At 49.5% G+C, this 24,027-nt stretch overlaps 1 protein-coding gene and 1 long non-coding RNA gene across 3 annotated transcripts in view; one reads left to right on the top strand and one right to left on the bottom strand.

Moving 5' to 3' along the window:
* Positions 1 to 1,342: 1,342 nt before the first annotated feature.
* LOC123831912 lies at positions 1,343 to 11,288 on the bottom strand. Its single transcript, XR_006787980.1, has 3 exons — positions 11,047 to 11,288; positions 1,709 to 1,832; positions 1,343 to 1,443 (listed from the first exon to the last, which is right to left on the bottom strand). It is a non-coding gene; the product is annotated as an uncharacterized LOC123831912 (long non-coding RNA).
* STPG1 (sperm tail PG-rich repeat containing 1) overlaps positions 3,634 to 24,027 on the top strand; it is a 37,505-nt gene continuing 17,111 nt past the window's right edge. Inside the window, exons 1-4 of one of the 2 annotated variants that reach the window (XM_045859236.1) lie at positions 3,634 to 3,706; positions 7,941 to 8,059; positions 15,688 to 15,789; positions 20,055 to 20,225. In XM_045859236.1, the coding sequence (XP_045715192.1) occupies positions 3,634 to 3,706; positions 7,941 to 8,059; positions 15,688 to 15,789; positions 20,055 to 20,225 (465 nt within the window). Of the gene's footprint in view, positions 3,707 to 7,940; positions 8,060 to 15,687; positions 15,790 to 18,083; positions 18,392 to 20,054; positions 20,226 to 24,027 lie in introns of those variants that run through there. The other variant, XM_045859237.1, reaches the window with a different exon arrangement.

Here is a 24,027-nt window from a genome sequence, read left to right as displayed (position 1 = left end):
TGCTCCTGCTGTTCCCCTACGCTCTCACCACGATTCAAATCCTGCACATCCTTCAAGACCCCGTTTCCCCCCCAGAGTTGCAGGGCCTGCCCTCCCGGAACACCGGTTGGGTGCACGGTATACCAACCCTCCCAGCATGTCCAAGGCTCAGCAACTGTTGGAAACTCCCAGCGAGCCTAGCTAGCAGCGAGGTTTCCCTGATGCACAACTGGAATCACTACCACGAGCATGGAACTTACACCTTCCCACTCACACGCAATTCCAGATCCTCGCGACCACCCTTTGAGTGAGACATTGAGCTCACCCCATTTTCCTGAGGAAGAAACGGCATTTGGGCAGAGCCCTCGGTGATGACAAAGAGCCAGTTGTGGCCGAGAGAGCTCAGAGGGAACGCCTGAGAGCGGATCGAGGTTGGGACTGGTGCGAGAATTTTCTGGGGCGTGGGTGGTAGGAGCTGCCTTCAGAGGGATGGGCCAGGGACAACTTGTATCAAGATGTTTGGATTTCGTCGTAAGTTCAAAGAGAAGCCTAGGAGGGTTCTAAGCAGGGGAATGACGAGATGAGGTGTGACTGCTCCGAAGCTGGCGAGGAGGGACTCAAGGAGCAGCATGTGGTTGACTTTGTACCACCGCCCAGAGCAATCCTTTTCTTTTGTTACTATAAACAGGGCTTGGATGATGGTTAGTTCTCTTAGGCTCATTCCTTGAAGCAGGATTTTCGGGTGCACAAATTGTAAGGCTTCTTGTCTATCACAAGAGTTTTGAGGGGTCACGTAGATAAGCCCCTATTAAGTTTCCCCGTCGGTCCTGGGGTTTAACCAAACTGAAGCCTAAAATTCTGGCAGCTTCCCTGCAGCCTTTAAAACGTCTCTAACGATTGGCCAATAACTTTTCGTTCTAAAGAAACAGAGGACACCATTGGCTAGAGTTACTCAGGCAGGAAGGTGGACTCTAGAATGTTAGGCCTGTGGTTGCCATAGCGACGGGGAAAGTTGGACAAGGCGAGACTGATCCCAGGGGGACCCGATGAGGTAGGAGGCGGTTGCTGGCGGGGCACCGGTCCCAGGGTCAGGGGAGGAGGACCTGGCACACCTCATGGGACTGCCACTGAGTCCCTGCGCCCCTGGGTGCTTGTCGAATTTTGGTGCTTACTAGGTGATGACCTGAGGGCAAGAAGCCACTGTTGGAGGTGATCCTCCCTGGGATTGTGCCCTCAGAGTCCTGGCCTGAAAAGTCGTGATTATAGCCCAGCATGCCCTCCCCACGGAGCTTCTGTGATGGGCATGGGCATCTGACTCCCCTGCCTCAGCCCCTGCAAGTGTACACACGTTTGGGACCTGCGGTGCCTGGCAGCTGGTGGGCGACAAGGAGGAGAATTCTAATCCCAGCTCCTTAGGTGTCTCTCTGCCAACATCTTTCCTGCTCCCGGCCTCAGTTTAGCCATCTGCAAAACAAAAGGGTGATATTGGAATCTAGTGCTCACTAGCTGCCTGCGACACTTTCCAACACATGTTCTCCGCTTATGAAAATTATCAAATGGGTTATTTACCTGACAGTGCTTGGAAAAGTGTGAAATATTTCCAAGATGCACCACAGCATTATAACTGAATGGATAAAAAATCTCATAGTCAAAACTACTCATGCAAATCCCATAAAGTAACAGCATACATGGTTTAGCATACATTGATATACCCCATACAGTAACATACCTGTATAAAATGTGTGATAATACTGTCACATAAATGACAAAGGTTTTCAGAAACACAGAGGTGGTAGAGTGAAAACATGCCCGTGGTTGTGTTCACGCCAGGCGAATCTGTAGGAATGTAGCTCCTGAAAGGAAAGAGTTGTATTAGGAGCACATCTATATACATTGTTGCCAAAATGTGGTCACTCCTTGTAAACACAGTCACTCATTCATTCCACAAATATTTATTGAGTAACTACTATGTGCCGGCAAACAGACTGGGGATTCAGTGATGGACATTCTCTTGGGGAAGATCATAAAGAAACATACATAAAATAAGATGTCGGGTAGAAAACAATGTTATGGGAAAAATACGGCAGAGTCCCGGGCTAGAGAAAGACGGGGTGGTGCTTCTTGAGAGCGGTCAAGGAAGTCGTCCCTAAGGTTTGAGCAGAGACTCAGATGCATCTGGTGACAAGGCCAAAAGATGATGCCCGATACAGTGAGGGGAGCAGTCCCCATGCCACAAGGAGGCATTGCAGAAGCTGAAGAGGTCCCTTGTGGAGAAGGGGACCAGTCCTTAGGTAGTGTGATATGACAGCCGCCTTTACAAACTGGAAGACTAGTCACATAGAACAGTGACTTTCAAACGGTTTGACTGTGACCTGTGGTTAGAAATACATTTTACATTGTGACCCAGCACACACACCTTCATAGCAAACACATTTAACAAAAAAACACAGGCTATGACCTGCATTTTGAAAATCACTAGTGTGGAAGAAGAGTGAGCCTTATTCTGAGCTGATTTGAAGGGTTGGAATTAGGATGAGTGGAGAGAGAGAGAGAGAGAGAGAGAGAGAGAGAGAGAATAGAATAGAATGCTTTGGTACAGATAGGGACTTTTTACAATTAGAAATACCCAACAGTGAACCACCTCAAGAATTTTTGAACGGAGTTCTAGGGAACTGCAACATTCTGGGAAAATTCAAGACAGTTCAATATAAAGAACATGAAAGGGCAAGCCTCCAACTGGGAGCAAATATTTCCAAAACATATATATAATGAAGGGCTTGTATCCAGAATATATTAAGAACTTTCACAACTCTGTAATAAGATGACCCACTTGTTTAAAAAAGGGCAGAAGATTTGGATGGACACTTCACCAAGGAAGGTAAACAGATGGCAAATAAGCACATGAAAATATACAAATTAAAGTAACAATGAGATACTGCTATAGAACTACTAGAATGAATAAATTAATAAGATCTATCAGGAAAGTGTTAGTGAGGGTGCGTAGAAAATGGAGGAAAAGACCAATGCATGCAACAGTGGGGAAGAATCTCCAAAGCACTGTGCTAAGTGGAAAAAACAAAAGACACAGAAACAGTGCATACTGTATGATTACATATTCATGACATTCTAGAAAAGGCACCAACTGTGGCCAAAAGCAGGGCAATGGACGCCAGGCACCAGGGTTGGGAGGGTATCCTCTGCAAAGAAGCACAGCACACTTTGGGGGCTGATGGATATATTTACATGTGAATTGTGATGGTATTGAACACCATTTTAAACACTTGCCAAAATTTGGAATTGTACATGTAGAACTACTGGATTACATCATATGTAAATTATCTCAATGAAGATACGTTTATAAAATGCAAGCCTCTGAAAGCTCTGGAAGCAGCACCAGCTGTGAGGGCTTTCAGAGCTCCCCCTACCGGCGCTGAGAGCGGTGTGCTTGCGCCTCGAGGGCAGAGAGCCTGGAAAACCTCAGCCTCGCCCGCGGGTTTTCGCGGTCTGTAGGGAGAACAGAACTCAACGTGATTAACGGAACGATGGGAAATGATCCCTACCAATGCTGTCTTCTGCTGTTTCAGGTGCCTGGAAGAACATGTCGTAGTGGGGTTTTTCATCAGATGAAACACGACACAGAACTTTGCTAATAAGATGGACATCTCCACACAGAAAGACAGACAGCCTGGCCAAAAATATTCCAGAATGGTCAGCAAAATACAGAAAGGTCTAGTGAATTTAATAACAGGTGTCTTGGGGGGGGAGAATTTTATAGTTGTATCTAAATATATCCATTTATACTCATCATTCTATATTTTATACAGGATCCGGCAGAAGTAACCCCTGCTTGAGTGTGGTTGGTAGGGTGATAACATGGGTGTAATAATTTACAGTTTTAATTTGAACATTTCACCTAAAATGTCATATGGTGTGCTTGAGTGTGATATTGTTCTGTTACAGAATTACATGCTTATGTTGCAATACAAATGGGAGGGGGCATTATTTGAGCCAAACCCTGTATTTATCCACACATTTGCTATTTCCAGAGCTTTTTAATCCCTTCACATAGATTCCCAACTGGTATCATTTTTCTTCTGCCTGAAGGAATTCCTTTAACATCTTTTTAAAAAAGGTTTTATTTATTTATTTTTAGAGATATTGGAAGGGAAGGAGGAAGAGAGGGAGAGAAACATCAATGTGTGGTTGCCTCTCACATGCCCCCTACTGGGGACCTGGCCTGCAACCCAGGCATGTGCCCTGACTGGGAATCGAACTGATGACTCTTTGGTTTGAAGGCCTGTGCTCAATCCACTGAGCCACACCAGCCAGGGCCCTTTAACATTTCTTATAGTTCCAGTTTGCTGGTGATTAATTCTTTCAGCTTGTGTGTGTGTGTGTGTGTGTGTGTGTGTGTGTGTGTGTGTGTGTGTGTCTTTATTTTGCTTTTGTTTTGCCAGGTATTTTACCAGGTACAGGATTCTAGGGTGATAGATTTTTCTTCTTCTCCTACCTTAAAGATGTTGTTTCTGACAGTGGTTTGCTGTCTCATATTTGTTCCCTTTGTATATAAAGTGTCTTTTTTTTCTCTGCCTAATTTTAAGGTTTTTCTCTTTATCACTGCTACAGTGTGGTTTTATTCATGTTTCATGTGCTTGAGGTTCATGCATTTTCTTGGATCTGGAGGTCTATAATTTTTATCCAATATGGAAATTTTTCACTTTTTTTCTTGAAATATTTTTTCCCTCTCCCCACATCTTTTCTTTGGAGAGTCCATTGCGTGCATATTAGCCTCCTAGCAGTTGTCACACAGCTCACTGATACTCTGTGTTTTTTAATCCTTTTCTCTCTGTGTTTTATTTGGGGTAGTTTCTATGTCTTCGACTTTACTAGCTTTCCCCCACCCCAACAGTGTGTAATCTAGTATTAATCTCATCTAGTGTATTTTTTAACCCATGATATCTCAGTTTTCATCTATAAAAGTTTGTTTGGGATCATTTTTACACCTTCCATGTCTTAATATGTTAATTGTTTCCATGGCTTCTTGAAGATATCACATACAGCTATTATAGACTATAATATTCTTATAATTCTCATCTGTATCATTTCTGAATTGGTTTCAATGATTTTCTCCTGATGATAAAGTGTATCTTCTCCCTCCTTTGCATGCTCCCTAAGTTTTTACTGGGTGCCAGATATTTTGAATTTGGTCTATGTCTATATATTCTTTGTAGTCCTGTCCATTCCTGTGCTTTATTCCCAGATACACTTAAGGTACTTAGAAACAGTCTGATCTTATGAAGTCTCACTTTTAGCTTTGCCCTTTGGAACCAGAGCAGTGTTTAATCTAGAGATAATGTCACCCTATTTCTGAGGCAGAACCCTTCCTCACACTCTGCTGTAGGTTCTGTGAATTAAGAGGTTGCCCACTCTGGCTTGTGGAACAAGAACTATTCCTGCCCAGGGTGCACTTCAGGCATCATCTGCCTGGTTTCTTTCCGTCGCTTCCTTTCCCAGCCCCGGGTTGTTCCCTTGTGGGCGTGCGCTGGTCAGTACTCAGGACACCACTCGAGGGGACCCCAGCGCCCCTCTTTGGAGCTCTCTCTCTGTGTCACTCTCTCATCTCTAGTTCTGGGTCCTGTGAGGTCTACCCTCTGGGCTTTCTGGGCTCCCAGCTCAGTGTCCCCAACTCGAGGCCGCCAGGCTCCACCTGCACTCCTCCTTCCTGCGCCGCCGTGGCCTGGAAGCTCCTCCAGTGAGCAGGCGGCCTGGGCCGTCTTACGGCAGACCTTACATGTTTCCCATTCCCAGGGGTCCCTGTCCTCTGCTGCTCGGTGTTCAGTGCCTTGAAAATTATTGTTTCATATACTTGGCCCATTGTTAACTTTTTTTTTTCCAGCTAGGAGGGCAGATCCAGTCCCATTTTGGTTGGAAATGGAAGGCCAGTTATGTAGAGTGTTTTTTAAAAATCCTGTTTTTTTGGTGGGTCTCATGGAGGATTGCTTTGACACCCGCTGCCCCACCACAGCCAGGAGCTGAAGTGTTTGATCTCCTTTTTAGTTCAGGAGAAGCCTTTCCTTCCGCCAGTGGAAAGCCCTCCCTTTGACCTTTTTAAACAAACAAACAAACAAACAAACAGCCCCCCCCACCCTCTCTTTACTGCCTCCTCTGCAAACTCAGCTGTTCTACTGACTTCGGTTTTTAGACACAAAAGCTAGAATACCTTGCATCTACTGCCTTCTGATTTGCTCCCTAGCTCCCTTAAAGAAAACACACAAGCAGCCACCTACTTAAATAGGCGAGGGAGGGAGAAGGGAGGAAAAGAAGAAATCTACCGTAGACAGATACTGCCGAATGTTTTCTAACCAAACATGTCTTCTGCTTCTTCTACTTGTTTCATCCAGAGCCCAGGCACAGGAGGCTGGTTCGCTGCCTCCCAGTATTTCATTATTCATTCATTCATTCATTGTCTGTGAGCCGGGCTCAGAAAGAGGGGGTGCAGCTTAGAGTTTAGGAGCCTGGGCTCATCAGACAGGCTGTGTTCGAACCTCAGGTGCTGCTCTGTGAAGTGCTGCTGTGTGATTAACGAGCAGCTTCACCTCTCTCGGCCTCCCGTCTGTAAAGCTCGTTGGTAACGGTGCCTCCCGAGGGGCCCCCCATTGGCATTGGGCTCCCCTGTCTGAAAAGCGGTTTTGTTTTCTCAAAAATTCAGAGACCAAGAAATGGGCCTTCAAGACAGTGTTCATGCAACCTCACCCCCACCCCAACACATCCCTTCTTTCTTTCTCCTGGCTCTCTGAGCTCATCAGACACACTGTGTTTGAACCTCAGGTGTCGCTCTCCTTCTCAGCACGCACACGTCTTCTCTCTGAGGGGAGGGGTCGAGTGCTGGGGTAGCTTGGTTGGCTGTCGTGGACATGCTGCAGTCCGCAGGGCGTCCACCCCAAACCCGGCTTGGATGTCAAGACCGATGGTGCCACACACACATCGAGGGCTGTGAGAAGGTTTATTGCCCATGTAACGAGCCTTTCTGGGGCAGAGCAGGGCAGGCTTCCTAATCTGGCCCGACAGCAGACAACAGCGTGAGAGGGCAGGGAAAGGAGACCAACCTGGGGCTCTCCTGGGGTCAGGAGGTGGGGCTGGAGAGAGGGCCGGGGTTGGCTGAACTCCTGGCCGGTGCCACAGGAGGGAGCATCTGGGCCTTTCCTCAGCTCACCCAGATGTGGGGCAGAAAAGGGAGAGGGGCGGGTGAGGCTTAAAAGCTCTCAGCAGTCAAACACTAAAAATGGGAGTCAGGTTCCCTCACACTCTCAGGGCAGAGTTTGCGATCAGCCTGGTGTGCAGATAGAGGCTGCTCGCGAAACCAACACCGTGGACGTTCTCCCATACGTGGGGAGCAGCAGGAGGGAAAAGGGGGATTTTATATACCTCACAACCCAGGTGTACACAATCATAATTTGATTTCCTATAAATGATGCCCTTCTGCTTTTTTTAACCCCGCATCTGCACAGAGAGATAAATTTATCCTGGTTTGCACGGTGCCCTGAGAGTGAGAGGGCCCCCCTCTGGGAGTCCCCTGCCCCCCCGGGGCCTTATGGCGCGTTGCTGATGCGTGACTCCCGCCCTGGGATGAGTGATGGTTTTGCGTCCCCTTCCTGCTTGGCAAGGACGCCTTCCCTGTCAGCCCTCCCTCTTCCCTGGGACAATTCATGTCCACTGTGTTACCCAGTCTCGCTAGTTTAAGAGCTGGAGGGGGAAAATTCCAAAAATTTACCAAGAAAGAAGAAATAAATTAAAGTGGGGGATACTTTTAAAAAAAAATCCAGTTTTATGTTTATTTCTTGTCAAAAGGCAAGGCTCTCCTCTGTTCCATTTAAGATAAGACATTAATATACAGCTCTGTGTTTGCTGCCTTTCTCAATTCTTTGTTCCGTGCTGATTTTTGTTTTATTTTTGTTGTTCAGGTTTTACTGCTGCATATCCAACACAGTCCTCCATTCCTGTTAAATATAAGTCTCCAATAATTCCAGAATCAGAAAAAAAAGGATTCAATAGTCAAACCAAGAGATTTTATCATAAGACGGTAATGACATTGTCTTATTAGAGATTCTCTGTATTTAGTTCGAATTTAGTCTGTCCTTGGTCAGGCAGGCAAGCCTGGCTGGTGCGTCTGTCCCCGTGACCAGCAGAGGGCAGTGTTACCCAAGGAGCCACAGCAGCCCCGCCAGCTGTTCTCTCTCTGGGTTGTAAGAAGGAGCTGGACCAGGCTCGTAGGCACAGACTGTGGGCTGGTTGCCAGAGCGCAGGGGGTTTGGGGGTCTGGGTGAAAGAGGCGATGAAGGGATTGAGAAGTACAAATTAGCAGTTACAAAATAGTCACCGGGATGTAAAGTACAGCATGGGGAATGCAGTCAATAATATTGCAATAACTATGTGTGGTGCCAGGAGGGTGTGGGCACTGGAAGTATCCGGAAGCAGGGGGTGGGGAGGGGGGTGGACTTTGTCAAGTATAGGATCGTCTAACCCAGCGATTTTCCACTGGTGAGCCACTAGAGGCGCTGGTGCGCGGCGGGAACTGTTCAAACGGCAGCGCCTGACATTTTAGTTGGGGACACTGACCTCTTTTCCCTCTTCGATTGTCACGTAACAAAATGGCAACGGTCAACACAGCAATAGTGGTCCAATGTGAGTGAATCAAAGTTATTCCTATTCTTGGTCAAATTGGCAAAAAATATATTTTTTGGTGTGCTGCGGAATTTTAGTAATTAGTTTTTGTGTGCCGTGAGATTAAAAAAAAAGTTGACAATTGCTGGTCTAACCACTATGCTGTGTGCTTGAAACCAATACAAAATTATATTGAAAGTAAAAAAAATGAAGAATTTAAAAAAGTGGTCTGAAAAGATATTAAATCTAGGGGAAGCAACATGTCAGGACTTACGGTGCTACACTGGACCAAAAAAGAATTTTTTAATAAGAAATTTATTTTAAAATTATTATAGAGATAAAACATTAAAAACAATCCCAGAGATATAAGTAAAAGGTAAAAATCTTTTCCTATTTCTCCCTCAGCCTCTCTCCTTATAACATGAAAGGAAGTAAGATTTTCTTCAAATAACATAAAAGGAAAAATAAGAGTCTAATAAATTTAAGATGACCTTTGTGATGAGGGCCCCCTCTTTTTTTAGACTTCTTTTAACAGTGTGTTATAAGGAACAATGTGTTTAACTGTTCCTGCACTTCCTCCATTCTCACTCTCTCCCCCAAATATCTGTGTCTCAGATCCTCTTTGATCTAGAAAGTTCTGCTTGGCTCCTGAGGGATCCTCGCCTACCTGGGAATTTCGTCTGCTAAAGGATTGGGGAAATCTGACCTTTCCTCTCTCACCAGCAGGGGGCGCAAGCAGCTTGCAAACGTTTTGAATTTTCTTTAAAATCTTCATTCCTTTACTCATTTGACCAAGACCTTTAGAATAACTTTTTTTTTTTTAGTAATCATGATCTCGGTTACCTTTTGCCACATTCTAAAAATGCTTTTCATCTCACCATCTTGCCAAGACGGTGGAGAGGGAATGGGGCGATCTAGGTTCTGAATGAATGCCAGTGAGTCAGGAAGGAGTTGGGGGGCCGCCCCTTTGCCCCTCGCCTGTTCCTCCTCTGTAAACAAGAATGCTGAACGAGAGACCACTTAAGTCCCTTCCACTTCTGGTACTCTAGGGTTCTAAGAAAGCAAATAATAAAGACTATAGTGTGTGTGTGTACGCACTCTCACACACATACATATTTTTAATTACTTGTAGGGTTTCCGCAAAGACGATAAATATTTGCTTAAGGTTTTCTCTCTTCTCTCTGTAGTATCTCTGTGTTTTAACTGTCCAGGTGTTTGTCCCCTTGTTTTGGTCTGGTTTCCCATTTGTTAATTTAACAATAACATATTGTCCACCTCTAGGGCGTTTGCAGCCCAGCTTCCAATAAAAATAATAGCAGCCACCATGGGGTGACTGAACCCTACTCTGGGTGAAATCATTTTGAGACCACATCTCTAATCCTCAGGACAATGCTACAGGGAAGGGTTTATTATCTTAACAGAAGAGGAAACCGAAGCTTAGGGAAGTTAAGTGACCCGCCCAAGGTCACAGCACGCGGGGTTTGGCACAGAAGAGGCCCTACATAAATATTTGCTGAATCAGTCGAAAGATTTAGACCTCAAACCCAGGTCTAGCTCCCCCCAAAGCCTCGTGCCCTTGCCACACACGGCACCACCCCTCCCTTTGTGGCCGCGAAGCCGCAGATCTGATCTCTGGAAGCCGATAGCATGTTTCTGAAGAGGACTGAGCAGAACAGACAGGAAGCTGTCAAGTGGTGGGCGCGAGTCTCCATCCTACGCGACCTAGTGCCGGAGATGCACACACAGAAATGGAGTGGGCCGGCTTTTAAAGCCAGCGCCTTAAATTACTATTGGCTTTCAGAAAATTTCTGCTGAAGGGACCACGGTCACAGCCAGCCAAATCTGTAGGCAGTGTCCACTATGGAGAAATAGCTCAGGAATTTGATTCATACTTTTCGAATACAGTTGCATTGGTGTGACACGAGAACGTCCACCGAAGTGTTTGAAAGCATCTGGTAAACAAGTACGGAAGGTTGTGGAAAGGGCGAGAAGTCCCCACATCGGTTCCCCGTGTCCTGTTCTGTCCCCGCCTGCATGCCTTCAGTCAACTGGCTTTCCTGGGCTTCAGTTGCCTCATCTGAAGCATAACCCTTGGATGATATAATTTTATTAGGCTCTTCGAGCTATAAACACAGGAGAAAATGTCTTATTCTATGCTCACGCTTCTTGTCTTTCCTGAGGGAACTGGACACGGCAAAGTGTAGGATCTTGTTCAGCATCACCCCATAATTGAGGGAGGCAATGCGGAGTAAGAACAGAGTTTAAAGCTCCGGTGTCTCACCCGCCCTTCTTAAAACTGCTCGCACACACCCTGGGCCTGGTCTGGTGACTTGGCTACGGCCTCACATTAATGCTGTGACCCACTTAGCACATCTACCAAGGTCGCCCTTTGAAATGCACTCTTACCTTATCAGCCTGACTTTGCAGGAAACGCCAAGGCCTCCTCGCCCAGCTCACCTTCCCCGTAAGAGTCTGACTTCTGGGCGCAAGGAACCCTTCACGGAGCTCAGGCTCAGGACTGGCGGCGGCTCTGGCTGCTGGAAGCGAAGTCTGCTTCCTGATCGTGTCACAGTTATTTACGGGTGTGCTGGCGACTCTCGTACGTGAAGGGACATGTCTAATGTGAGCCCAGGAGCCCGCTGGACATTTTCTGCCCCCACCTCCCCGGTCCTGTCCCCGGGTCACCCTGGACTGTGGTGACTGTTTCCCAAGCCGTGTCGCACTCAGGACACCCACTTAACGTCTTGGCATCTGTTTCCTCATCCCCAAAATAGGGATGTTATCACGGGTCGGCCCTCTCCAGGGATCACTGTTCTCCGGTTCCAAACCTGACTGATCCCTCTGGGCTCAAATAAACAAGCAGTGGTAGGATGTGGGCTCCGCACCCTCTGCCGGGCACAACTTAAAAAATACACGTCAATTCCATACACAGCCTGACGGTCAATCTACCCTCTCAAGTGGTAAGCCGGTGAAGTTTTGTGAAATTGTATGAAGTTAATACTGTTCACTCATTAACTCACCCAAGACACCGGACTGGGGGTATTTTGCATGTCAGGGATATTTAAATGAAAATAAGCTGACTTTGCACAGGCCACCATGTTCAAGGGGATAAGCACCCCAAGTGTGCACTCGGTTGCATGTCAGAGCCACAGCGCCCCGCTCTGGACGCCTGGCTTCTCTGCCTCAGTCCCAGGGCCTTGCTAAGGGGCCTGCTGGGCATACCCCCAGAAACAGCAGGCACCGGCTGGCACTGCAGCGAGCTGGGCTCCCCTCAAAGACCTTTGCAGTCTTTGGGGAATGCATTTAGTCCCCATCACAGCCCTGTGAGTTGCCTCCCATCATTGCCCCCACTGTCCAGATAATGACCCTGAGACACAAGGAGGGTTAAGTAACTTGTGCAGCCAGGGTCCAGGCAGAGTGAGGACGATCCCAGGCCGCAGCTCCTGGTCCCCAGACGCTGTACCCCAGCGGCTCCCCTGGGTGAAGGCCAGTACACTCTCCTCTGAACTCCCCAAGCCAGTCTTACACTCCTGATCGCCGTCTGCTTGGCCTGAAGGTAGAGGGTGTGCACGTTTTATCTCCACCCGAAGTACGAAGTATGAGCTGGACAAAATCTATGCCAGCAGGACTAGGAGGTCCAGGCTGTGTGCGGGCATCTGCAGCTCCAGGCTGTGGGGCAGTGATCCCTCCCACAGCCCGTGGAGATCTCTGGGGCGAGAAGGGAATGCCCTGCTCCCTCTTCTCCTCTCCTCCTCGTCCCTCTCTCAGCCTGCCCTAAGGCCAAGTGAATGTAGGTCTGCGTCTCACCCTTGGCACATGCAGCGGCTGCCTGTTTGGGACTGTAATCCTTCCAATGAGCTCTCACAGTGCATTGCAACCAGACGTGACCCCTGTTCGTGCATTTGGTGGGAGATGGGAGTGCATCAACCTGTCACCCTCGCTCAGACCACCCTGGAGGTCTGCAGCGCGCCAGGGAAGGTCCACGGAGGCTGCCGTGGGTGACACAGAGAGTAGTAGTGACAATGACAGTGGCCACACACACTGGCACTGCTGTGATCTCTCTCCACACTGTGACTCCTTTAATTGTCACGCTGAGAGGCAGGTGCGGGAGGCAGTAGCCATGGCTGCTGTCAGCAGAGCTCAGCAGGCACTCACTAGAGCCCACAGAAACAGTTCTCGCCCCTTCTCCCTCCCCACACCCAGTTTTGTTTTGTTGGCTTATTTGTTTTTTTTGCCCTGTGGGGTAGTGTTGGCCAAGAGACTTCGGGGCTGGCCAAGTGCATGCCAGTGGCAGGTTGAGCTCTTGTTCTCTGGGTTGTGCTCTGACAGCCCTCAGCTCCCCCGCGTCACACGGCATTAGTCACGTGACTGTTAGCTCAGGATTTTCCTCGCCCTCCCAGAGAGCTGTCTCCAGCGGTTTTGGGAGAAGGCTTGGATCCTCTGCAGCTGAACAGTTCCCTTCACACAGCTTAGAAGCCTACGTGGGCGTCACGTGAAGCTGGCAAGCTGGTACATTAGCTCTCCTCTCCACCAGGAAAAGCTCTGATTTGTAGCATCTGCCAATTTCTGTGGTGTAAAGACTCTCACCTCTGGAGTGTTAACAGTCGCCCTCGCAGGCTGCCATGTGCTGCCGCCTGGAGCACTCATCTCGGGCATCCGTTAGAGCGAACAGGCCGCAGTTCCCTCTCCAGGCGGAGAGCGACTCTCCTCTTCTTATCTGGCCTGGACTCAAACCAGTTTGCAACGTGCAGAATTAAAATGTGATTAAGGCCCAGTAGGGTCGCATATTTAACAAAACGAAAGTACAGGATTCCTAATTAAGTTAGAATTTCAGACAAGTAACAGAACTATTAACAGAGACACTATTAACAGAGACACTATTTTACAAATGTGTCCTAAATAGTGCACGGGAATACTTATACCAAAGTAGCTTTTGCAGTGTATTTAAAATTCAAATGCACGTGGGCAGCTCTGCAGGTCTTGTATTTTATCTGGCAACCCTAGCTCCTCCAACACTACAGGGGCCCGGAAAATTCTTCTGGGCTGATGGCCATGTTGAGAGTGTGGCGATGGGCTGGGAGGTAGGGATGTGTATCTTCACTGTTCACTCCTTAAACCTAGAGGAGAAGAAAGCAAAACAAACAAAATGAACCTAGAAGAGTCATAGTCACAGTCTCTGCTTCAACTTTCCCTTGGTTTGGGGACGTCGAAAGCCCACAGGCACCCAAAGGCATTTAGTCCAACATCTCTGATTTACAAAGGAGGGAAATTAGGTCTAGGGAGGGGACTGGTTCAAGGTCGTCTCCGCTAGCAGCGGCCCTGGGAACAAGAATTCCTGATTCTTAGCCCAGTGAAAGTGTGTTCTTTTATCCTGCACACTCAGTGTGGAAAGCAGACTCTGCACTCAGACTGCCTGGGTTCAAATTATGACTCTGACAGTTACTGGCTCTGAGACCTTGGGCCTGAACCTCTTTCAGCCCCTGCTTCTCATCTTCCAAACGGGGAGGAAAGGAGCCAGTGCGTGGAAAGTACTCAGGACAGTGCGCAGCACACAGTGACCCCTTGATAAATAAATGCTAGGCCCGCACATAGCGCCCCTAGAAAAAAACTCTTCCTTGTTTTCCTGTAGCCCCTCGATCTGCACCCCCCGCGTGCCGGGGCTTCTCTGAATGGGGTCTGGGGCGCTCGTGACCCCTGTGGTGCTGCATCTCCCACGGCCGCCTCGCTCTCCCCGGCAGCCAGTCCTGCCCTGTCCCCCAGGGGTCATCTTCATGTACAAGACGGCAGCCAGCTCCCCTGCCCCCATCCGCAAGGCTCTGAGGATGCCCTGCATTTAAAATTTGGCACGGAAGAACCTGTTAATAGTGCAAATGGCCTTATGTTTTATATGAAATCATAGTCACATACTGTTCAGGCCAGAACGGAGGAGAGTCCTTAAAGGCCCTGGTGGTACCATGAGCTTCCGCTCTGCCCCCGGGAAGGGAGTAGGAACGGCACAGACAGCAGAGTGAGCCCGCGTGGCCGAGGTGGGAGAGGGTGAGCTCTGGGGTCGTCATTTAGTTGCTGCGGACTCCGTGTCTCTGGGTCTCCTTCTCCTTAGAGCGGGCCCGATCGTGCCCCCACGGCAAAGGACCAGTGTACACCCTGCGCTTAGCACTGATTCAGGCACCACCCGAAGGTGCCACTGAGCTCGGGGGGACCGTAGGCAAGTTCGTCTCCACAGGCTGCAGTGTCCCGTCTGTTAAGCGCGGGCAGTAGTCCCTTCGGCCTCGGAGGGTTTAATGAGACAAGCTCTGGAAAGCCCCTGGCACCGCGTCGGCGCCCAGTAGGCCCTCAAGACAGAGCAGCATCCTTATCATTTCACGCTCCTTGCTGGGCCAGCCTCTGTCAACATCGACTTCCCCTGGTGACGAGCATGGGCGAGGAGAGGAAGGTTCCATCAGCGGCTACGGCAGGAATAAGCCTCGAAATCAAACTTTTGTTTATTTATCCCTCACGTACCGTGTCGTTCAGCACCTGAGCCCCGTGCACCTGCCTCTTTTTGTCTGAGAGTTAGAAGCGGCCTCGTTCGGGATGAAGGCTGTTTTCGTTTCATTTTGCTTCATAAACAGAAACACTCCCTGATTTCTCTTCTGAAAGGCTGAGGAGGAAGCTGAGTCAGGTGAGGTGTGGTTGCGTGGAATCGGCTCCGCTCCCCTCCCCTCCCTGTGGGCTCGGCTTACCCAACCGACGTGCGCAGCCCTGCACCTCAGCCACCCTTAGTATCCCCTTTTATGCTCATTTCTCCCATGGCGGAAAAACAGCAGCAATGTAGCACACAGTAAGCAGGAAGAGCGAGGGCTTTGGGGGTCCCAGCCCCAGCGCTCGGAGGCCGTCTCGGCAGCTGGGCGGGTCAGCGGGTGCGGAGCCCGGCTGGCACGGTGACGTGGGGGCGGTGCCTGTCCTGGCGGATTACGGCGAGGCTCAGCGTCAATGGGTGTGGGGCCTGGGGAGAAGCACCCTGGAACCGAACGCGTCCCGGTGACGCCACGCACTCTTTCCTTTCAGGATGACATCCCGGGTCCTGGGTTCTACAACGTCACTCACCAGTCTCCGGTGTCCAACAGCGTCTCGCTGTCCAAGAGAGGGACGTGCGCTTTTCCCTCCATGGTGAGCCCCCTTCTCTCGAGTACGGGCGGTACCCGATCAGTGGTTCCCTTCATGCGTTGCATAATCGCGTATTGGACAGCTGGGGCCTTCTGTCCAAAGGCCCGTGGTTCCAACTAGGAGGGTAAACGCCTCCCCAGGTTTCATGCGGGTAAGTTAGAGCCCGTGTCTTTAATCCCCCCTCCCCCATCACTACACATCGCCGGAACCTAATCATCCAAAATCAGTTTTGTCGTTGTCATGGAGCAGACGAAGCAAATGTCTTCCTGAGACTTTTAGGCAAACCAGAGAAAAGCTATTATTATTATACACCTCGCATTAATGTGATGCTTTACACTGCTTAGACTAATTGGATTATTCAAATGATTGAGAAATCCGTCGGGACCAAAAAGAAGGCAGGCAGCGGGCCTCACATTTAGCAATGCTCCTCCCCTCCCTGTTTCTCCTCTTTGTCAGCCGTGGCTCTTCATCTCCGTGGAGGGCTGACAGTCAGGCAGCTCTAGGGAGTGTCATCGTCCTTGGCCAGGCTTGGGCAGAGGTAGCTTTTATTTGAATATTTATAGTTGGAAAAAAAAGATGTAGCAAGGGAAAGGGTAAGACTGATTAAAGTAAAAAGGTAAAAAAGAAAGCAAACCCAAACCCTAGTATTAACAAAACACATAGGCCGTCTTTCCCTTTAAAAGTTATAATAATCTCTTGCAAAAATGTATTATGATGCCTGACATTGGAATTGATTTTCAAACACACACACACACACACACACACACACACACACACACACACACACACCATTGAAGACGCACTGGATGGGGCTACGTATCAGAATTCAAATCTGGCGGAGCTGCGTGCTCCGGGGGCGCACCGGCTCCGAAGCTGCCTCGCGTCAGCAGCGCCGCCGACGCCGCCGAGGCTGCGCAGGCCCCGCACCGCACAGAACAACAGGCCTCCACCTCGGTGTCTGCCCTGAGCGCCGAGAGTGAAGAGACTCAAAAGCGACGAGGGAAAGAAGTGCCTTGTGTCATGATGTCCTGGCACAAGACAGGAGACCGAAGACCTGACCCCGGCTCCCTGCTGTGGGTCCCCCGACGTGACCTCCGGCACGTCGCCCTCCTGGGCTGAGTCGGCTCATAAAGCGGAGACGCCCCGGAGGCGCTGGGCACCTCCACATTGGCAGGAGTGGAAAACCCTTTGAAACTGCAGAGCATTGTAAACAGGTTAAATGTTATGATTGTTACCACCTGAGTCACTAACACTACTTCCTGCAACACCTAGGTTTTCTCTGTGAACTCCTTTGCCAAGTAGTGGCACTGCCCATTCCCACGTGGTGCCAGAGAAGGGGCTGAATCAGAGGACGCACGTGGCCAGTCCCGGCGAGGCTCTGCGTGCAGTAACTTTCCAAAGGAGGCGGTGGCGCTGTGGGGAGGAGCCGCAGCCCACGCGCGGGTCCGAGGACCACAGAATCGAATCAGGCCTTACAGATCTTGAAAAAATTCAAGCCAAACCCAAAACAAGGCAGACACTGGGCTGTTCAGGCTTCCTCTCTCCTCCTTGATGGATGTGAGAATTTACATTAGTGTTTATAAACATTTCAGTTTTTATATCTGTGGGGGGGGGCCCCACCCTGACCTGGTTCCTTTCTGAGCCGGCTTTGAGCTCCATACCGCACCCCCTCTGAGTGACGGTCGCCTCTAGCAACTCCTCCATTTCTGGACCTGACGACTCTGAGGGAGTCAAGAGTGGCCCTCCTCAGGGGGAAATCTGCCTTCCTGACACTGGTCCCACCAGCAGGAGGGCCACCGTGGGTGGGGCTGGCCAAAAAAAACTCCGGGTCTGTAAATCTGAGACACTTCCTGGTGAGTCCTGGAGCGGCGACACCCAGCCTTTTCAGAGGACCTGTCATCCCGCTCCGTCCACACTATACATGAACTTCATGAATTGTCCCGCATCTCCGTTTGAGCATTACTCACAGGACTAGGGAGGTAACCGAGGCAGGTGGGAGGGGACTCTGATGGCCTTTCCATGTTTGCATGGTGTCGGGAGTGGTTCTAGAAAAGGCCGTGTGTGTGGCCTGTGCTGTGTGGCCACAGCAGAGGCCACAGGCCTGGCGGTTAAACGAAAGCCAGGGGCAGGGAGGCTGCTGAGGGAGTGTTACTTCAGCTATATGCTCCGAGACAAAGTACAATGCTTTACAAAATACGACCTCTAATTGGAATGTTTTAGAACAGTCTTTCCCAAACTGTATGTAATTAGGTTTTCTAGGCCAAAAAGATTCTATGGTTCAGTAAATTGAATGAAGTCTGGACAGGTTTCTGTATTGCAGACCATCTCAGAGCATTTAATATGTCAGTGTTTACCATGAATCTTCACAACGGGAGCACGGAATGAGATATGCAAATATCTTTGACTCGCAAGCTCTGCCCCAGCTGCCGCCGCCACCAGCGTGACCTTACCTTCTGGAGCTGGCGTGCCAAGGAACGCACCCTGGGAAATGGTGCTTCGGAAGCGCGTGCTTGCCCACTCTGCCGGGTGGCTCGGGTGGCACCACCGAGGAGGCTTTGACCTCACCCCCCTCCTTCCATGGAAGTTGAAAAAAAAAAGAGCAAAGGTATGCGGATCTCAGTGGGCAGAGGAGACTAGGGCAGTGATGCTTCTTGAACTAAAACCTCCCACTGTTCATCGGCTGCTCCTCTCGTAACCGACCGCACGTGCTGCTCTTGCTCCTCTTGACCCGCTCTCTTCGGAGCCGGGCGCCTGGGCCATGTCACATGGTGGAGGCAGCCTGCCTGGCTGAGGATGCTGGTTCTGCTGCCTGACCAGCTGAGGAAGCTGAGTTTCCTCATGTAAACGGTGAGGGTAATCATAATATCCACTACCCAGGGTTGCCCTGAGGAGTACACGCAACAACCCATGAGAACTGCTCAGTTAACTATTGGCCAAAATGCAGAGGCAGCCCTGGCTGGTGTGGCTCAGTTAGGTGTGGTCCCACAAAGCAAAAGGTCTTCGGTTCGATTCCCGGTCAGGGCACACGCCTGGGTTGTGGCCAGGTCCCGGTTGGGGCATGTGCAAGAGGCGACTGATTGATGTTTCTCTCACACCTTGATGTCTGTCTCTCTCTCCTTCTCCCTCCCTTCCCCCGTCTCTAAAAATAAATAATAAATAAACAAAATGCAACGGTGGAGTGAGTGTGAGGCTGGGGCACCCGTACTTCTGAGAACATCAGTGAGTCCGTACAAGCGGGAGAAGGCGGAGGTGGGACTGAAACCCAGCGTAGACTCTGAGCAGCTGAGACCCTGGACAAGAATGGTCCTGCTCCTGGAGGCCCATCCCCACACACACATGGGAGTCCTTGAACCTGGTGTTGAGAGGTGTAGCCAAGCGGAGCTGCCACCAAGCAGAGCCAGAGGAGCTGAGGGGGGCCTTCCCACCACCTCCCTCACTGTCTGTGCTCATGCAGTCTCTCACCCCGCTGAGCCGAGGGAACCCGGGGCAACGTTCCTCAGCTTTTAGCCAGAAAACAGTGAGAGATATGGGGCTTCGCTGCGCTCCAACCCTAGCCACACTGTCCCAGGGTGAAGTGATGTTATCACCTAGTTTCTATGGCTTTTGTCCCTTTTCATTTGGCAAACATTGACTGATTCTGTTTGCTTTTTTTTTTTTTTTTTTTTTTACTAAAAGTAGTTTATTGTGGCTTCCTGGAAGAAGTGGAATTGGTTCCGTTGAGACAGCAAAAATACTGCAGCGTTTTATGGAATCGGTAATGAGGTGGGGACAGGAGGTGCGGTGGACAGCAGTCTCTCTGGAGCCTGGGACCCAGAAGACGTGAGAAACAAACGCGTTGTTGAGACAATTCAGATCATTTAACCTTAGAAATAAGGCAGGTGCTTCCTTCTGAGGAGAAGGAAAGCTCCGATTGGAAGAAGAAAGTCTACAGGTTCCATCTTATAAATTACCCAACAGCTGGTGGTGAGTCAGCTGTAAGTGGCTTGAAGCAGGATTGGGTGAAAATGCGTCTATGGCAAAATTATTTTTGCCAAGTCCTAAACATAGATGAGTAATTTGGTTAGTTTACAGAAGTTCAAACAGGTCTGAACTTGTGTTTTCCCAGAGCAAATCCTCAAAGCCTGATGTCAGTTTATTATTGTTACCTGCTCGAGCTTGACCTTTTGTAAAACGCCTTCAGACCCGGGGCTGGGCACCGTCACTCTGACACCTGCCCTGTGGGGCCACATCACGTGACACTGCTGACTGCTTTGGCTTTCTCCCCGCAGTGTGCCCGACTGGACACCGTCGTTTCCAAGTATCCGGCAGCTAATGCATACACTCTCCCGTCATGTCTGGTCTCCAAGAAAGACTTCAGCAATTGCTATTCCAGAATGTTCCAGTTGCCAAGCTTTGGGAAAGTTCTCAAAACTGAAACTCCTGCACCAAACCATTACAATGTAAGAACATTGTGTACGCTTACTAGACCTATGCTGAAGGAGTGGTTCACTAAAACGAAAGAAGCAGGGACTGGGGGAAATAGTATTTTAATGCCATTGGTAAACCAGGCAGCATCTGTTGGGTACCCAGTGGGTCCATGAGGCTGGTGCAAGACCCTTGGAGGGAATTTACGGAACCCAGAGGAAACTGCGGCCACGCGGAGGCCAGCATGGAGCCCGGGGGGACGGCTGCCCGGGAAAACACTCCCCGGAGTCGCTCCTGCCGGCGTTCGCCCCTCTGACAGGGAGCGTGTCAGTTACCGCTTTACCTGCAGACGCTGTTCGTTTAATTTTTAGATTCCTATAAGGAAAATGAACCTCTATCTTTCCATATCAGAAAATCCAGCTTTTTAAGAGTAGTGCTCTGCCGTTTGTGATCACTTTGCAATCACTGAGGCAGAATGGTATACAATTTGTGGCTTGAAACAAGTTCAAATCTTGACTCTACCACTTTCTAACCGTGTGGCCTCGGGCAAGTGCCCTAACCTTTCAGGACTCAGTTTATTCATCTGTAAAATGGGGACACATGTCTAGCCCATAGCTTTCATGCAAATAGTAAGTGAGGTAATCTGGGCTGAGCACTTAACACACATAAGGCATAAATCGTGCGTGAGGTATCAGTATTGTTGTGCCATATTTCAAAATGTTTTGGTCTCAGATACTTTATTTTTCATTTCCTTTTTCTTCTATAATATTTATAAGTACTTATTTTTCTGGCCACAAAGATCCCGCCCACTTTCTGTGACAGAACCAATCAATCACAATGTGCTCAGAGCACTGTGAGTGGCCGCCAGGCCAGCACCATCCAATAGAAGTGTGATGGGAGACACATACATCATTGGAAATTTCCTGGTAGCCACATTTAAAAGTAAAAAGGAACAGGTGAGATTAATTTTAATAATAATTTCTCTTTAACCCAGTATATTCAAAATATTACATCTAATCAATATAAAATTATTAATTAGATGTACATTTTTCCAGAATACTAAGTTTTTCAAATCCAGTGTATATTTTATGTTTGAAGCACACCTTTTAAAAGGATTTATTTTTAACTACAGTTGACATATAATATTATCTTATCTTGGTCTCAGGCGTACAATATTGTGACTAGACAGTTATGTAACTTACGGAGGGCGTCACCCTAATGAGGCTAGGACCCATCGGACACCACCGGGCAGCTCATCTTGACCTGGACCAGCTGTGTGTCCCCTGCTCAGAGGCCACCTGTGGCCAATGGCTACTGTGTTGACAGCACAACCCCAGAGAGCCCTCCCCCGGGGTAATCAGAGCCTGAAGATGGTGACGATGACGATGAAGCACTTTGCCTGGCCCCTGTGCTGTCGCGCACTCATCCTCCGGGGCATTCGCAAGAGTCCATGCAGTGGGTTCTCTTATTCTCAGTTCACAGAAGAGGAAACTGATGCTCAGAGAGGTCAAGGGACTTGTCCCAGTGTCGCCCAGCTCGAAGGGACCCTTCGCCCGTCAGTGAGCTCAGGCAGGAGGCCGAGGTACAAAGCTGGGGGGTGGTCAGAGTCACCACGTCCCAGCCCTGCTGGGCACCCCTTCGCGGGTTCCGCGGCTGCCCTGTGCCAGACCACTGATGCAGCGCAGGTCCCACTGGGGAGCTCCAGGCAAGGACTAGTGAACAGACAATAGCTGCGCATGGTGCCCAGCTGGGAGAGAGAGAAACAGCGGAGCCTAAGAAAGAGAGAATGTGTGAGGGGTGGGCGATGACACGCACTGTATCCTGGGTGGTCAGGAAGGGCTCTGAGGCTGGGACCCAAGGACTGAAGGGAGAGCTGGAGCTGGGGGCCCAGCACATGCAACAGTCCCAGGACAGCAAACAGCCTCGCCCCTGGGGAGCTGCCAGAAGGTAGTTTGAGTAGCATTGGCTAGGAGGACAGGGGATCAGGGGATCAGGGGCCAGTTTGTCGGGGCTCTGAAGACCCTGGAGGGAGTGCAAATTTTGTTCTCTGTGTACTGGGAAGCCCTGGAGAGGGCTAGAAGGTGTGGGATGACGTCATCCGGCGGCGTAGTTTTTAAGAAGCCCCCTCCAGCAGCTTTCTGGACCGCAGCGTGGGCTGAGAGTGCACTTTGGAAAACCAGTTAGGAAGCTGCTATGTTAACAGGAGCGAGGTCGAGGCCTGATAATGAAGCAATGGTGAGGATTCTTGGCCATCGTCCCTTTTGCGTTCCTCGCAGAGGCAGTTCGTGTCTCCTGTGTCTGCTTCCCCGCCCCGTGGTGCGCTCCTTCACCCAGCTTCCTGGCTGCAATGCCCGGCGCAGGTCCCGGTATTCAGTAAGCCCGCAATAAATGTTGACAACATCAAAGGAGTAACTCCCCAGTAATTAGTGTACAGTTGTTCATCTAGAAAAGACCATTTCCCAAGTCAGCTCTGTCCTTCTGCCAACCGATTAATTTTAGGTGCATGGGTTTTTTTTTGTTCATTACCATTTTAATGTGGCTCTGAAAATAATACACACTCATCATAAAAGATACTCAAACATTATAGAAACCCATGAACTACAAAGTGGAAGTCCCTTAAAGCTCTGCTCCCCAAAGCAAACCACCATCAAACACCAGGCGTGGTTTCTTTCCTAGTCTCTTCCTCGCCTCCCCTCTCCAGCGTCAGGTTGTGCTGTCCACACTTCATGTGTATTTTATTTTTTTTTTTTAAGATTTTATTTATTTATTTTTAGAGAGGGAAGGGAGGGAGATAGACAGAGAGAGAGAGAGAAACATCAATGTGCGGTTGCTGGGGGTTATGACCTGCAACCCAAGCATGTACCCTGGCTGGGAATCGAACCTGGGACACTTTGGTTCCCAGCCTGCGCTCAATCCACTGAGCTATGCCAGCCAGGGCTTGTATTTTCTACTTAACTACATAACTACACTCCCCCCAAACCCCCACGCAACACAGTAAACCAGCTTCGCTGTCTTTGAGCCGCCCATGGAGCTGTCTTCCTGGTGCAGTGGTGCAATCTCCCAGTGACACACACTCAGCGTGTACAAAAATGCCCTCTTTTCCCGCTGCTTTTCTGACTGGGGGGGTGGGGGGGCGGAGAGCTGCAGTAGTGCTGGGTCTACAGGTGGCTGTTTTCAGACCAGAGAACAATGGTTGCGCCGCCCGGCCAGGAGCAGAAATGCGCTAATCCTGTTAGCCACACTGTGCATTGAGGTCTGCCCGGGCCTTTCTTTGCCCCTGCCCGCCGCACTCCCCACTTCTCCGCTGGAATCCTTCTCCTTGGTTCTGTTATTACTTCCTCTCCGGCAACCTGGCTCCTCTCCCCGTGTCCAGTAATTAGCCCGCGCATCTGATCTCTTTGTCTGCCGGCTCTGCAGGCAGCCCAGCCATCAGGACCCTGGGAAACGCCGAATTCCTCCACCTTTGTCAACACAAAATCAAAACGCCATCTGCATTTCTTGAGAAACATTTTTCTGACAAAGGAGTATCACAGAAAATCAACCCATCCTGGCCCCAGCAAATATTTTTACTCATTCGGTAAATATTCCCAGCCGTCGCAGGAACAGTTTTTATGGTATGCTTTATCTAACGATCCCAGGAGGCTGACTGCGAATTGGCATTTGAAATATTTATGATTCATGTGTAACATAAGAGAGATCTCACGGTTCTTTTTTTTTCCTTCCTTCTGTTATTTTTAGAGTTCCAGCACACTGGACGCTCTCAAATGTATAGTGTGTGGATTGACCAACATTCTTAATTTCTGGTCAGTCCAGAAAAATCAAGACAAGAGCTGTGCT

Source organism: Phyllostomus hastatus, unplaced genomic scaffold (assembly GCF_019186645.2).
Source record: "Phyllostomus hastatus isolate PE091 unplaced genomic scaffold, TTU_PhHast_1.1 phas_scaffold_182, whole genome shotgun sequence".
Classification (NCBI taxonomy): domain Eukaryota; kingdom Metazoa; phylum Chordata; class Mammalia; order Chiroptera; family Phyllostomidae; genus Phyllostomus; species Phyllostomus hastatus.
The sequence above is the reverse complement of the archived record's forward strand: the minus strand, read 5'-3'. Positions and strand labels throughout refer to the sequence as shown.